Source organism: Eutrigla gurnardus (assembly GCF_963514095.1).
Source record: "Eutrigla gurnardus genome assembly, chromosome: 11".
In the NCBI taxonomy this organism is placed as follows: domain Eukaryota; kingdom Metazoa; phylum Chordata; class Actinopteri; order Perciformes; family Triglidae; genus Eutrigla; species Eutrigla gurnardus.
This window is the reverse complement of record NC_139925.1, coordinates 19908633-19922783: the sequence shown is the minus strand read 5'-3', so window position 1 is coordinate 19922783 and position 14151 is coordinate 19908633. Positions and strand designations below refer to the sequence as shown.

Here is a 14151-nt window from a genome sequence, read left to right as displayed (position 1 = left end):
CAACTGTTTAAAGTTACAAATTGAATTTTACGTCTTGTCATTTCAGTAATATGGTATAAAGAAATAAACTGCAAAACCACAATACAAGTCTGCCTCGTGCTAGCTAGCTCACAAGCAGCCCTGCTGAACAGAGCATAAAATGTATCATTAATTCCCTTAAAAATACGATTTAATTGGTGGATTATTTACATTCCGAATTTACCATGACACTTTACTGTTTGATGAGATACATTAACATAATATATTAATCGGTACTTACCAAAGGGTTACGGTCTATGCCAGGTGATGCAGCCTCCATCTTGGTCTCTTAAACAAAGAATAATGGTCGCTGCCTTCCCGCCGAAGCCTGCCTGAATGCACAGGCTTACCTGGGCAGAAGTGCAAGGGCCTACCGGAGTCAGGGTAAAATAACACAGATTGTGTTAAATTGTCCAGCACAGGAAGAGTGTTAAGCTTTTTCGGCTTCTTAACACATTTTGTGTTAAAATCAACACAAAATGTGTTAAGTATGTGACAACACATTTTTTGTGTTATTTTTTAACACATCCCTTCTGAGAGTGTACTTAAATCAAAACTCAAGTAACTTAAACAAAACACAGCTCTGTTTTTCTATGTACAACTCTGTCCCAGTCTATTCTCCTTTTCTTTCCGTTCCCTTTTCAATGCCTCCGTAGGTTAATCAGCTTGTATGGTTCAGCTGGGCAGCAATCATTGTCCTGGCAGCCCTGCTGACTATGCATTTGTTGTCTTATACTGGATGCCATCATGGTTTGTAGTACTTGTTGCAACCAATTGGGAGGGAATGTAATTGTAATATAAAATGTTCTTATTTAAATAGACAAATGACAATATTTAAGATTATCCTGATTATGAAAATAAACTACGATAAATTAATACAATTTTATTGCCGATCGGGATGAATCCAGTAATTTGTTTTTGTGACAACCATCAATCAGTCAAATGTGAATCAGTTAGATTTTTCGATGAGGGCACTGGTTGGTGCATGGATAGCCTTTCACAAAGTCTACGGCTTTTCCTTGTAGATTTTTACATCGGAAACAGTTGTAGCACTTTTACTTCCGAACGTATAGCAGTACTGTGTCTCGTCTACCCTGGGTAAAAGGGAGCAGATGTGACAGGACAGCAAACGGTGGCAGATGAGGAGGGCTGCAGAACAATTGACAAAGGAGTGGTAGAGAGCAGTAGAGAGAGGAAGGACTGAGAGAGAAATGTAGAAATCCTCTTGATGTTAGAAATGGATGTTGTGATGCTCCACATTGTAAAACCTCACCTCAACACAACGTCTCCCTGGGGCTTCATATGTCTGTCCTCTCTGTCTGTCTGTTGCTCTATTTCTGTTCATCCGCCTGTCTTTCTGTATGTCTGGTTATTGTTTCTGGGGGGTGAGATTTACAAAGGCAGAAACCTCAGTATTAAAAAGTATTACCTGATGTATGGGCATTGATCACTAACCTCATTAAAGCATTTTCATTTTCTGCCTTACAAATAATGGCCATTGATTTACTCACATAAGATGAAGATTTGTGTACAGATCAATATTTTATTGTTTAAAACTATCTAAACACCTGCATGTTTTGTGTTCTCTGGGATGCAGTGGCAGAGCTAGAACATTTTAATGGGGTGGTCAGGGTAAGGGGAAGTTTAAAGGCATGTACACACTAATAATAATTAGTTATTAATAATTATATAATAATAATTCAGACAGTGGCATTATTGTCAAATACTTTTACTTGATCAATTTCTTGCAGTTACCTATGAGTTCATTTTTTTAATCAAAACATCATCAGAGACTCAGTTTTGTAATTTTAAAATCATGAATCAATCAGTCAATCAATCAATCAATCAATCAATCAATCAATCAATCAATCAATCAATCAATCCTAATTTTGTCAGCCTCATTTGTGTGTATATATTGAACTCAGATTCTAAGAACAAGCGCAGGTTGGTCTCAGCTTTTGAGGTCCGCTTCAAAAAACCCACTATCTCGGCCTTCTGCTCTAACATGGTAAAAAGTCAAAGTGCAGTGCATTTATCACAACATAAATGACACAATTGCAAATCCATACATTTTTTTTAACTTTTGAATACCAGCCTCTAACATATACAGAAGACATTAACTTGATAGATTGATCTTACAACAGCTGTATTCTGCAATTAGTGTGGTTTGTAGAAAAGCGATTCACAAAATCATCAACATCCAGGGCCTTTTCTCGTCTTGACTCTCCACTTTAAACTGCTAGATTGCTGAGTCAAACATCATCCATGGTAGATCTAAGATGGGTCTTTACAAGTTTGAGAGTGGAAAAGCTTTGTTCAGAGGTAGCTGTACTTGCATGTATGGCAATGGCCCCTTTGCATAACCTGCACAGCTCATGGTTATCTCTTTAAATGGTTCAATGATCTTCCACAATATTAGAAGGCCAGATTTCCTCTCTAGGATTCTTTTCATTTGATGGACCTCATGTCGGAGGTCTTCTATGTCACATTCATAAATGGAGGCAAATGGAAATGGAGCATCATCTTGGCAAAATGTAGCACTTGCAGGATTTAAGGCTTGGATACCCCTCATTATCTCATAATTTGGTTTTGAGAATCTTCTATTTTATTATTCTATTCTAGTGTGAAACTGTCCTTGGCCTGCTCAGAACGCTCACCTAATGGGGACATCACGCTATTGTGCTAGCGGCTTTTCTTACGTTTTTTAATTGGTTCTGTTGAAACACTGCATTGTTCAGCTGTATTTAACACTTCCTTCCAGATTTTTCATAACTTCCCCGAATCATTCTTCCCTGGTATCCTGAAAACACACAAGAGCACCAACTAGAGTGACAGCAGAACACAAATCAAGAGATGGAGACTGGAGAATGTCAGAAAGACATCTTGCATCACCAAAAATATTAGTGCATGTTACCAAAAATGCAATAAACTGCAGCTCAATTTGAGTGTGTAGGTCCCATGCTTAAGTTTACACCATCATTTTGTCGTGAATTTTTTTTTTTTCTGGACATTAACCCTTCTGTCGCCGCTGACAGAAATGGACATAGAGAATTCTGATTACCGTAACCCCTCAACCATTCACGCTATCGTTCTAGCAGTTCTTCATGACTCCTGACAGCAGAGAGTCTGCGCTTTCTATTGATATACATGACATTCCAGTAATGATGCGCCATTTGGAGGGGGGGAAGGCAGAAGTGTGCACAGCTGCAGTGAAGGAGAGCGGAGATGGCAAAGTGGAGCGCTGTTTTGGCAGACTTTTCGCAGAGGTTTCTGTGTAAATAAGTATTCTATATAATATAATGTTCATAGTGTTAGTATTTTTTGGAGTGTTTTCTGCTGTTTTCACCACTTTCTTGTCGTGTTCATGCCGTATTTACATCATCGATTGTTTGGATCTGATTCCTCCATGTTTTGTTTTTTTTAGTTTTGTATATTTTATTGATCGTATTATTAGTCACTGCATCACCAAGAGGCCTGGGCGTTTTTGGACATTGCTAGCAGCTTTATTGTGCACAAGGAGCAGCAGCAGAAGTCAATGACCCACCTAAGCCCCCCAATCAAGGCCACTTTTCTGTCCCCACCAATGCAAGAGAGGTCACTGAGAAAAAGACAGAAAGCAGACCTGGGGAGGGAACAGTGCACTCTCTGCTAGAAGCACACCCTGGATGTGTGAGGAGTGCATGTTGGGCTCATTCTTCAGCTGGACAGGAGTTGTTTCACAGAACAAATAGTAAAAATGTAACGTCTGTAGCATGGAAACTGAAAGCTCTAGGCAAACAAAAATGTCCGTTGTGTACATTTACAATGATTCATAAAGAGAAACCTGATGAAAATTGTAATATGTTTTACTTTTTTGTTTTTACACACTGTTTTATGCATTTATTTCAAAGAATTATGACAAAAACTTGCCAGATTTTGAAAGCTACACTTCTCTTGAAAAAAGGAAAAAACATTTTATGACACATTTACTGCAAAAGAAAGAGAGAGAGAGGACCAGGCTGTTACAATTATAGGACTTAAAGGGTTAATGCAGAAACAAGTCTGGACCCTTGTATACCAACAATATGGGTCGATATGGCTGATATTATCCAAATTATGGAGCTTTCTGAGCCACTGCACCCCAGAGACATCTAGTATGTGTGTCTATTTGAATGCAGCACTAAACGTGTTAAAACAATCCCCTTTAGATGTCTGCCTTACTGTAGTTGTACAAACTGTTGTCGTATTTGTCCTGAGACCACCAGAGGCCAATGTAGGCTACCAACGGTAATGCTGGCCCCTCAGTCAGACTCATGGCCAACATGAGCGAAACTGTATGTCAGTTTGGCAAAACATGCCTCATCTTGAAACAGCTGGAGGTTGTCAGGCTAAATACTGCGCAACCTTGTGGAGTTTGATGCCAGTGTTATGTATGTCTTCACTCCTGCAGTGAGCATAATTTAACAGATTCCCCCGGAGCACATTAGTAATGCGCGGCGGGTCAGTTCGTTTGACCCGAGCCGTCAGACTAGCAGCGTGTGGCACAGAATCAGAAGAAAAACTGTCAGAGCCAAGACAACAAATGGCAGACAAGAGTGATCTTTTCATCTTGGCACAGAAACACTAAAGGAGCAAGCGAGAGAACAGAGAGAGCAAAACACAGACTGGAAAGCACATGAAGGAGAAAGAGAGACATCCATGTGATGAGCAACGGAACCAACAACAGATCCCGTCATCGCTGTTGGAAAAGGAAAAAGATAAATGTACGAAGGAGAAAAGAGGAAACAAGTGGAAAAGGGCAAAAAGAGGAGTGACAGAAAACAGAAACTACATGAAACAGGAACAGTAAAACAACTAAGTTGTTGTCATCTGTCTTTCGCTTCACTTCGTTTTGCAAAGGAGGTGGAGATATGGACAGCTGACAAAGCCGAGAAAAAGGAGGAATGTGAAAGATGGAGAAAAGGAGTAAAAAGAGGGAACATTATGAGCATTGAGAGGGTTCAGATACACGATCCAACAAAACCCGGATTATTATTGATTATCTTCTGTCCTTATTACACTGGGTTTGTGAAGGCTGGTCAATTGGCAAAAATAAATCCAGCTTAACCAGAAGATGACTGTCAATCTGAGCATGATCATTTTTATTTCTAAATTCTTGTGAGCCGACCTTTTGTGGAAGAATTTCATCGAGAGCAACCATTTATTTGTCCGTAAGATGCACAGCGGCTTCTAGCTGTCATTTTCTTTTGTTGTTGGGAAGAAAGCAATCAAGCCCCAATCACGGTTACAACAGACTTACCCAAGTCAACCCTTGTACTGTTACTGTAATGCTTGTTCAATCTGTTACCGCTGAATGATGTCCCAACAGTAATAGAGTTCGCCCTCTGAAGCAATCCCCAGAAAATCCTCCCTTTTCTTTGGTGAACTGTTTGGAAAATACCTCCCAGCAGCGAGGAGGGACACCCTGCCACATCATGAGAACTGAAATCAAATTCAATCTTCTTCAAAGGACGGCTGACATCATTAAAACATTACCATGTTATTGTTGAAGTGTTAGGAACATTCTGAAAAGCAAGGAGGACTGACGGAAAAGTGTGTGAAATATTTCATTTCATCCTCTATGATGTACTCACGCTGTGCTATCAGGTTGGCTTTTAGAGGATCGGTTAAAAACCTTCATCTTGCACAGTCGGGCAGGCGGAAAACCACTTCCAGCGTGATTATCTGGTATAGAAAAGGAAAAAGGATGTAAACCATGTCATTCCGTGCCACTAAATCTAGGGGCGGCAACATCAATTTTGGCTTTGAAGCCTGTGTTCAAACATTTTATCCTATCCTCCACATTGTCCACATTTTCTTTAACGTTATTTTTTGGGGGCTTTTATGCCTTTTTTTTATTGAGATAGGTCAGCATGAAAGGGGGAAGAGAGATGGGGATACAGAAAGGGCCGCCGGTGGAGTCGTGCCTGGAGATGCTGCAGTGAGGACTAAGCCTCGGTTCACGAGGCGCCAACTCGGCCACTGAGCTATCCGGCCCCCCGACAATGTTCACATTTACAACAGTGTAAAAGTACTGTTACTGCATTCAAAAATTGTATTAAAAGTACAAACGTTTTAGCACAAAAATGTACTCCAAGTATCAAAAGCAAAACAATTCCCTATCAATGTTGGTTTAACCATGAAGTGTAATACATTACTTTTTAATGCAATATTATTTATAGTGTCATATCACAACATTTTTAATTTTCAAAGTCTATGAATTTCAGAGTGCCAACATCACCCAATGGCAAGCATTACAGCACGTCAGTGATGAGGAAAAAACAGCAGCGTGTGTCATGGACACGATGAGAGGATGCATACTGACCTGGTGTGTGTTCACGTCATCTTAACAAGCTTACCTGGCAGAAAAACACAAGGGTTTGTCATTTGTCAAATGATGTCAGGGCATTAATAGCCCTCATCTTGGTAGGCTGCGTTTAACTCTCCGAATGGCATTTAGCCTCTCGGAGACTGTCAGTACAGAGATTAAGAAGGAATAAACACATTAGCTTAAAGCCTCTTATGAAAGTGGGATGACTTTGTGTTCCAAACAAGTGCCTCATTAGAGAGAGAATATGAGCTACAGTGAAACTTATTTCAAGCATCTGCACCAGCAATAACGCTGGTATAAAGCATCGAGGTTGTCCAGAGATGGACCATTTATTTATTTTAATAAAATGTATAATTAGAAGCAATGATAACTAACAATTATTCTTTGCTGAAATCCTATATCCATATTTTCAGTGCAGAATAAACACATTAAGTTATGGATTATGGACAATTATTCCTTGTTTAAAATGTCTTTCGCGTAAGTTCTTTATCAGAATCTTTCAGCCATTAAAATCGTCATTGTTTCTTATTTAAAGAATCCCCAGCTCTGCCTCTCCCATCAAATTAATCTGTATCACTCACTAGCATCCTTTCAGTTTAAACTTTATGATGGGATTATTTCGGAATCAAATGTTAAGTAAATTAAGTGAATTTTACTCTAACATAGATCTTTTGTTGGACAAGAGCATTTAGTTTGAAAGTACCAGGGATCCATCCCTTCCCTTATGTTCTGTTATCTCTCTTTTGCCCATCGTTTTTTTCACATCATTTCACCTCTTCTCATCTTTAGCTCTCCTCCATCGTTTTGCTATGTGCTCCACCTCCTCCTCTCACATTCTGTTTGCATACCCTTTTCTCTCAGTCTCCCATCCTCCCTCTGTCTGTGCTCTAATCTAGCTGTCAGTCATCTTGTCACGGTGGCTCCAAAGTCTCATTTTCCTGGGCAGGAATACATTTGCCGAGGACTGCTCCACTATTACCTGCCAAATTACCAGGCTGTCCTTGACAATTAGTTGGTAGACAGGGGACAGGGGCCGGCGGTGGACTGGGCCATTCTGACAACTGGCTCCCAGCCAGACAATCACACAGAGGGCCTGGAGAGACGGGGAGTTTCCACAAACAAATCTGGCTGAGAAGTTTGGCTTCTTGATGGTGTGCTTTTTGTGAACAGTGTTGGGGAACTAGCAGGAGTAGATTGGGTTATTATTAGATAAATATAAATATCAATATAATTATTGCTTGGGGACTTGAGACCTGTGGTCCAAATCCCAGGAGAAAGAGGGAGGTGGGGAGACTGCTTGTCTAGGCGGAATCCCAGGAGAAAGAGGAGACTTCAGGTTGAGGTCGCAGGAGGAAGAGAGATGAGGCCTGTGGTCAGGTCGACATCTCACTAGAAAGAGAGGGATCCCAACTTGGTCTTCTTGGTAGGAAGCCAACTTCCACTGCAGTTGACCAATCAGAATGGAATCTGGAGTTCACAGGTACGTGTCACTGTCAGTGACACAGGCCTGCAGGCAGATGGGGGAGGGGGAAGGACCCCCTGTGGAGGTGCATGGCTGTGTTTTCACACAGAGGATGCTCCAATCTGAATGTTCAGAAACAATTCAATCTGCATCCATGAATTGTTTCATAGACACAAACCCTGAGGTCCAACAACAGTTGGACTACAACATAGAGTGTCAGTGCTTTCCAATAGAAATATTGTACTGCAGCCCATGAAAGTTCCCTTTCAGTCCCATGAATAACAATGTCAGCTTGTCTGTTATTAATCAGTCCGTTCTTGGGATGGGACTATATAGGATTTTATTGCAGATCGTGAGGAAAAAACACTCAATTAGCTCATCGTGGTGAATTTCCATTACCAGGATAATCGTAAACATAGTCAAGTGAGTGACTTCAAAAATGTGCCCGGCTTTGTATCATGGTTTAGAAGTGAAGAACAGAACCTGATTAAAATGCTGTGGCGTACAGAGGTAGCCAACTTTCTGCAGAGTCAATCGCTACAGACCTCCAAACTTCATGTGGCCTTCAGATTAGCTCAAGAACAGCGTAGAGAGCTTCATGGCATGGGTTTCCCTGGCCATGAAGCTGCATCCAAGCCATACATCAGCAAGTGCAATGCAAAGCATCGGATGCAGTGGTGTTTCCATCTCCATCTGGCAATCTGATGGACAGGTCTGGGTTTGGCAGTTGCCAGGACAACGGTACTTGTCTGACTGCATTGTTCCACGTGTAAAGTTTATTGGAGGGGGATTATGGTGATGGGTTGTTTTTCAGGAGCTGGGCTTGGCCCCTTAGTTCCAGTGAAAGGAACTCTGAATGCTTCAGCATACCAAGAGATTTTGGACAATTCCGGGGCCCTTGAATTAGATGGGGCCAGTTTCTTTGTCATCATGCTCGCATTATTTTGAAGCGGAGGCGAGTGGTGGTGATATGTACATGCATAGCGAATTGCAACTTGTTGATCAAAGCTATTTTGTTAGGATAAAAAAAATGTATGAAATAACCGGCTGGACTAAAATGAGTTGTCGGCTGTTGGGCCGGCAGCCAGTGCTTATGGAAAGCTGTGAGTAAGACGCAGCCTGTGAGACCTGTTATATAATATTGTTGGCTGTGAACAGACATTTTTGAAGTCTGAGCAAAACAGCCCCATTTTTATCTTTTTTGAAGAACAATGTGGTTTGGATATGACAGTCTTGTCATGTAGAGTCAAACTTTCAGATGTCTAATACTGTATATCTTTTGAAAATGAGATCTGCCGAGCAAGGTTTTACACCCAGAAGCACATGTTTGCATTGACTCATCGAAGGAGTTCTTTTGCAGCGTTGCCGTGCTTTAGTGTCTGATTAACATTCTCACCCAGCCTCGTTCTGTCAACATGTGAGTGTTTGAAGCTGGATCAGACAAAGAGAGCAGGCTGGACATCAGACCTTTGATCTGGTGGTCGGTCCTGTGTGTGCATGAGTGTAAAAGTGAGTGTGTGTGTGTTTTGTGCTGTGGCTATTGCACATTAAAGATACACACTTGAGAGGAAAAGGACAGGTAGAAACTGGCCTTTTGATCCTAACATTGGATGAAGAGTAAGAGAGTGTGAGTGCATGTGAGAGTGTGTGAGTGTGTGTGTGTGTGTCTGTGTGTTTCTCTGTTTGCCGGCTACCGTGTGAAGAGATCATTGAAACTGGAGCCACACGTCTCTTGAAGTGCCTGACGTGCAAAGGATTGGAAGAAAACAACAATAGACCATACATTCAGAAAGAGAAATAAAACGGACATCTAACATGGTGATATAATCCACATTAAGGGAATTGAGGGAAACCAGGGAGAGGATAGGAAATCGACAGATAGAATTCCCACAAAATACCATATTTTAGTTTGAAATATTTTAGGTTGGTCAGCCAATGACAAGCTGGCTGCACAATATTGGAACAAAACTGACATTGCCATATTTTAGTGAAATAGTTAAACAATTAAATACATCAATTTGATGCACTTTTAAATCAAGAAGCCAGAGTTATAAACAATGTTATTTTCTAGTAGAAATGTATTCCTGAACTCACTGGTTATATGTGGTGATATGAAAGCGAAGTCACACCCACAAAGCATGGGTAACGAGACAGTGTCGATGTTTCAAGACGGGTAGGGGTGGGTTGCCAACATCGCCGCAGGCCCCTCGCACTCTGGACCCTCTGCCCCAGGTTGACAGTTACACCGGGAGCCCTGTTCCTCCCTGCAGGGTGCGAGGGGGAAGCTAGTCCACAGCCCCTGGAAGTGGCAAGGTGAAGGAGAAGGATGCTTTAAAGCTCCCCGTCAGATCTGTGAGCCACCTTCAACCCAGGCCTTTACCAGCCAACCTAATATAGCCAGCGCACCGCCACAGGGAAATGTGCTCGATTCAAAGTTACACTTAATGGACCTTTTTCATGGCAGACATTTTAATCATGGTAGAAGGAAAAGCACATGTATATAATAACATTGATCTCCCTATATACTGTAGGGTTGCTAAGTTTCAGGGTCATGGTATTGTGCCTGGTAAATACAGGCTGAGATTTGAGCAGCATGAAGCAGTTGAGTGCCTTGCTTTAAAGGGGCCCTATTATGAAAAATCGACTTTTCCATGTTTTTCAACCCTAAAATGGGTCCCTGGGGTGTCAATAAGTCCCCACAGTATCAGAAAAGACCACCATCTCCCTGTTTCACTTTCTCAGTTTGAAACAAATCCTCCCGATAAACGAACGGTTTGCAGAATGTCCACTAAATGACGTCAGCACCGAATTTTGCTGTGCCTTATATGGGTCATCTCGGCTCATTAGAATCGCTCCACCTTTGACAACATGGGTCGCTACAGCTCAGGATATGCCTCTAACCTGGGGCTAAAGTTTGGATCAGTACCGACAGTCCGAGAGCCAACCACAGACACTGAAGCGGTAAGTTTCTAAATATTATGTAATATGCCGTGTTACAGTTTACCGTTGCTTTCTTAACATTGGTGTGTTAGCATTGGCGAGTTGCGCTAAAGTTAGCATTGGCGTGTTGCGTTAAAAGCTTCCATTGTATTGATATTGAGGACCGTTAACGATACGTAGTACTGCGGGGGCCCAAACCTGTAAAATAATGCTAGACATCAGTTTGCTTGGGAACGTTTTGTAGCTTGAATGCGGCAGCGAGAGCAGCTGATCTGTTTGTTTATACACGCCGATGCAAAGACGACGTCACCAAACGTTTGTTTTTGCACCGCTAACGAAGGGATTTTACGAGCTATTGGTGCGTCACCACATCAGTTATAGTGAAATAGTAACGTGTTCCACATTTCAGATGTAGTTGTAAACTCTGACTGTCTGTCTGACTGTCTGTCTGCTTACATAGCAGCAGCTCACATCAGCGTCCCACAGCGACCCACCACAGCAGCTACTGTTGGCAGTCACCTGTCTAGGAGGACTACAGGCTCCTTACCCAAGTAAAGGTGTGTAGCCTGACATGTAGCCTACTTGAGATCAGGTTTAACAGCAACTACTAGTAGTTGTGCAGATGTGTATTTCTATTATGTGATATCATGGGTTTCATTCGTCCATACAACTCTGTTACAGCTACTGTGTCCTGCAAGGACTTTGGTGTTGGCACAGCCATGGTTCCAGACCTGTTTCACAACCACTCCAATAAGGAGACCATCACAGAGAGCTCGCCGAGACCCGGTAGAGGAGGAGGATACTTTGGAGGGCAGCTCTTCCTTGACTTCAGAAGAGCTTGATATGACCCTGCAGAGTCGGCCACAAACAGTTTGCGTTTGTGTTCTGAGATAACTGTGAACTTCAACTGCTGATTAATTTGACAATAAAGTCTTTACAGTAATTGTAAAATGTGTCATGGTTAATATTACTGAAGTATTGGTCAGGAAGACTGCATAATATGTTGCATAGAGGGATTTATTTTTTATAAAACACAATTGATAAACAAACAACAGACTGCTGTATTCCTCTTACGTGTAAAGCACCATAACCAGCTGTATATATATTTCATGCGTTTTGGAGAGAGAACATTCAGACAGACAGTTCCAACCAGGATGTCCCACCATGCAAGCCTCTTCCTTCTCCAGCTGCTGCATCCGTCTTCTTACCTAGTGTGCATCATGATAATCGTCATGTTATGTGAATAATAATCTCACAACTTGGTGTAACAAAGTAACATTACCCGTGGTGTCTCAATGCAGCAGACATGTTCAGTGTCTGAAGGCCTACTTAGTCACCTAGATGAATATAGTACAGAATTTGAGCATTTCAACAACAAATCTTGTTAATATGGTAACCTGACTGACTTTGCTGACAAGCTGAGGTGTTAACCTCATGTTTGAATTTTGTAACAGTAAGTTTGGCACGTAATATTGAGATGGAGCACAATCACGTTTATAAAACACAGCACATAGCCTATAATTCACAATTCAGCACATAATTCTGGAGGGCAACATGATACTGACCAAACCCTGTTCCTTGTATATCTTTATGTGTAGAGGATCAAGTTTTTAATCCCGTTAATGTGATGTAAACAAACTGCCCGCATACAGGACGCTGTTTTCATCAGGTTTTCATCCGTTTAAATATAATGTTCCCCATTTGGAAAACATGCAACTGTGAACTGTCAACAACACGACACTACTAACGATATTAATTGTGGGCAAAATAGCTCACAGATACGTTACTTATAGAGCGAAGAACGCAGCATTGGCGTCATTGTGCTTAGCGCTAGCTACGCTAATACACATCGAGTTACCGTCCAAAACGTTACACAGACATGTTAACTAACCATTCAGAAACGTCCTGCTGCATCCACGGCATAGAACTTCAACAGGAGCTGGTCCTGGTTCTGGGTCGGAGTCCGGTTCGGTGTTAGTTTGTAGCGTAGAACCATAACCATGGCAACAAGCTGGACGCGGACAGCACGGGGCGGAGAGACACAACTACTTCCTCAGTAGGAGCGGGGTCGGGGGTCATCTCATTAGCATAAGGCTACACCCCGACAGAATCACCCGTTTGAAAAAGTGGGGTAAAAAAGCTGAAAATGAGGAGTGTGATCCATTCCGAAATACATGTTCTGATTGTTTTTTCCAGTTGAGGAATTCAAAGACCAGGTTTGGAGACATCAATAACTTATAATAACTTGTGGAAAAATAGCATAATAGGGCCCCTTTAAGGTCTTCATTTTCCCAAACAGACTAGAGATTCAAACCAACCTTGTTTCAGGAGTGTTCTTCAGAGAAGTTTATTTTTACCTTTTTCAAAGGCAGCGAGACAACCAAGGGCCAAATATATAAGACTGCTCGGAAAGAGCTAGAGCGGAGGTCATTTTCACCTAGCCATATCCAATTGGCACTCTCAGTCAGTCGGAATCCATTCCCCTTAACATCAGCTTCGAAATACATCATACTGCAGCGTGTACACACATACCGCCTCCATTGCCATTGGAAACATTTTCAGGCTGTGTGCGAGTATGCGACACCATTTGTACTGGTTTTGTTGTCAGCAAGGGAAATAAGCATTTTCATCATGTTGTTGTCCCATTCCGTTTTAAAATGATATCAGGACGTCATTAAGAGCCTACCCATTCTATTCTATTCTATTGCATTCAATCCCCAGACATCAGAGAGATTGATGGTACAAACATTAGATCCCGTCTCTCCTGGATCCAAATTACACTTCAGGTAAAGCAAAGGCAATGGGGTCAGCTTGTAATCTGCTAACGCATAATCACTCTCATGCATAATAGAACGGTCCTGTGGTGTAATAATAACGCAGGAATGGAGATAGCAAGTTGCCTCGGCAATCAGTTATTTCCTTCAGACATTTCCATTTGACATTTATGCCTTTTAACTGATGCTTTTACCCAGAGCTATAGTTACAGTAAGGACACAGATGGAAGAAAAAAGTTTTTTCTACTGCACCTCCAAACTCAATTAGTATTACAACTTCAGCTGCTTTTACTTTCTTAATTTTACATTTGCTGTTTGTTCAGAGAGACAATAATGACAAATGACAGTCAATGGGTTCTTGACTGAGTGACGCCTCAGAATGTCATGTGGGCCGGGCAGCAAAACCAGGAAAAGTGTTCCTCTTAATGTTGCTCCAGAGGGGTAAGAAGATAGAAGCTCTGCTGTGCTTGTGCTATGGTTAAATAAGCTAAGCTCACAGGTCAGCCTTGCCCATATGGTGGTTAATATGTCACAAAGCAGTGCTTCCTTTAACTGGAGGCAGGACATGCGGAGGAAGAGCCTCTCCAACTTGATTCTGCTCATCTCTG

General features: G+C 41.7%; 2 protein-coding genes across 2 annotated transcripts in view; one reads left to right on the top strand and one right to left on the bottom strand.

The window, feature by feature from the left end:
• Positions 1–14151, bottom strand: part of chrna1 (cholinergic receptor, nicotinic, alpha 1 (muscle)) — a 333431-nt gene that overhangs the window by 149279 nt on the left and 170001 nt on the right. The window lies entirely within an intron of this gene.
• LOC311020839 (uncharacterized protein) lies at positions 10697–11689 on the top strand. The gene is made up of 3 exons (XM_084021058.1): positions 10697–10790; positions 11233–11326; positions 11451–11689. Exons 1-3 carry the CDS (start codon positions 10698–10700, stop codon positions 11609–11611), a joined length of 348 nt encoding a protein of 115 aa, XP_083877184.1. The 5' UTR covers position 10697; the 3' UTR covers positions 11612–11689.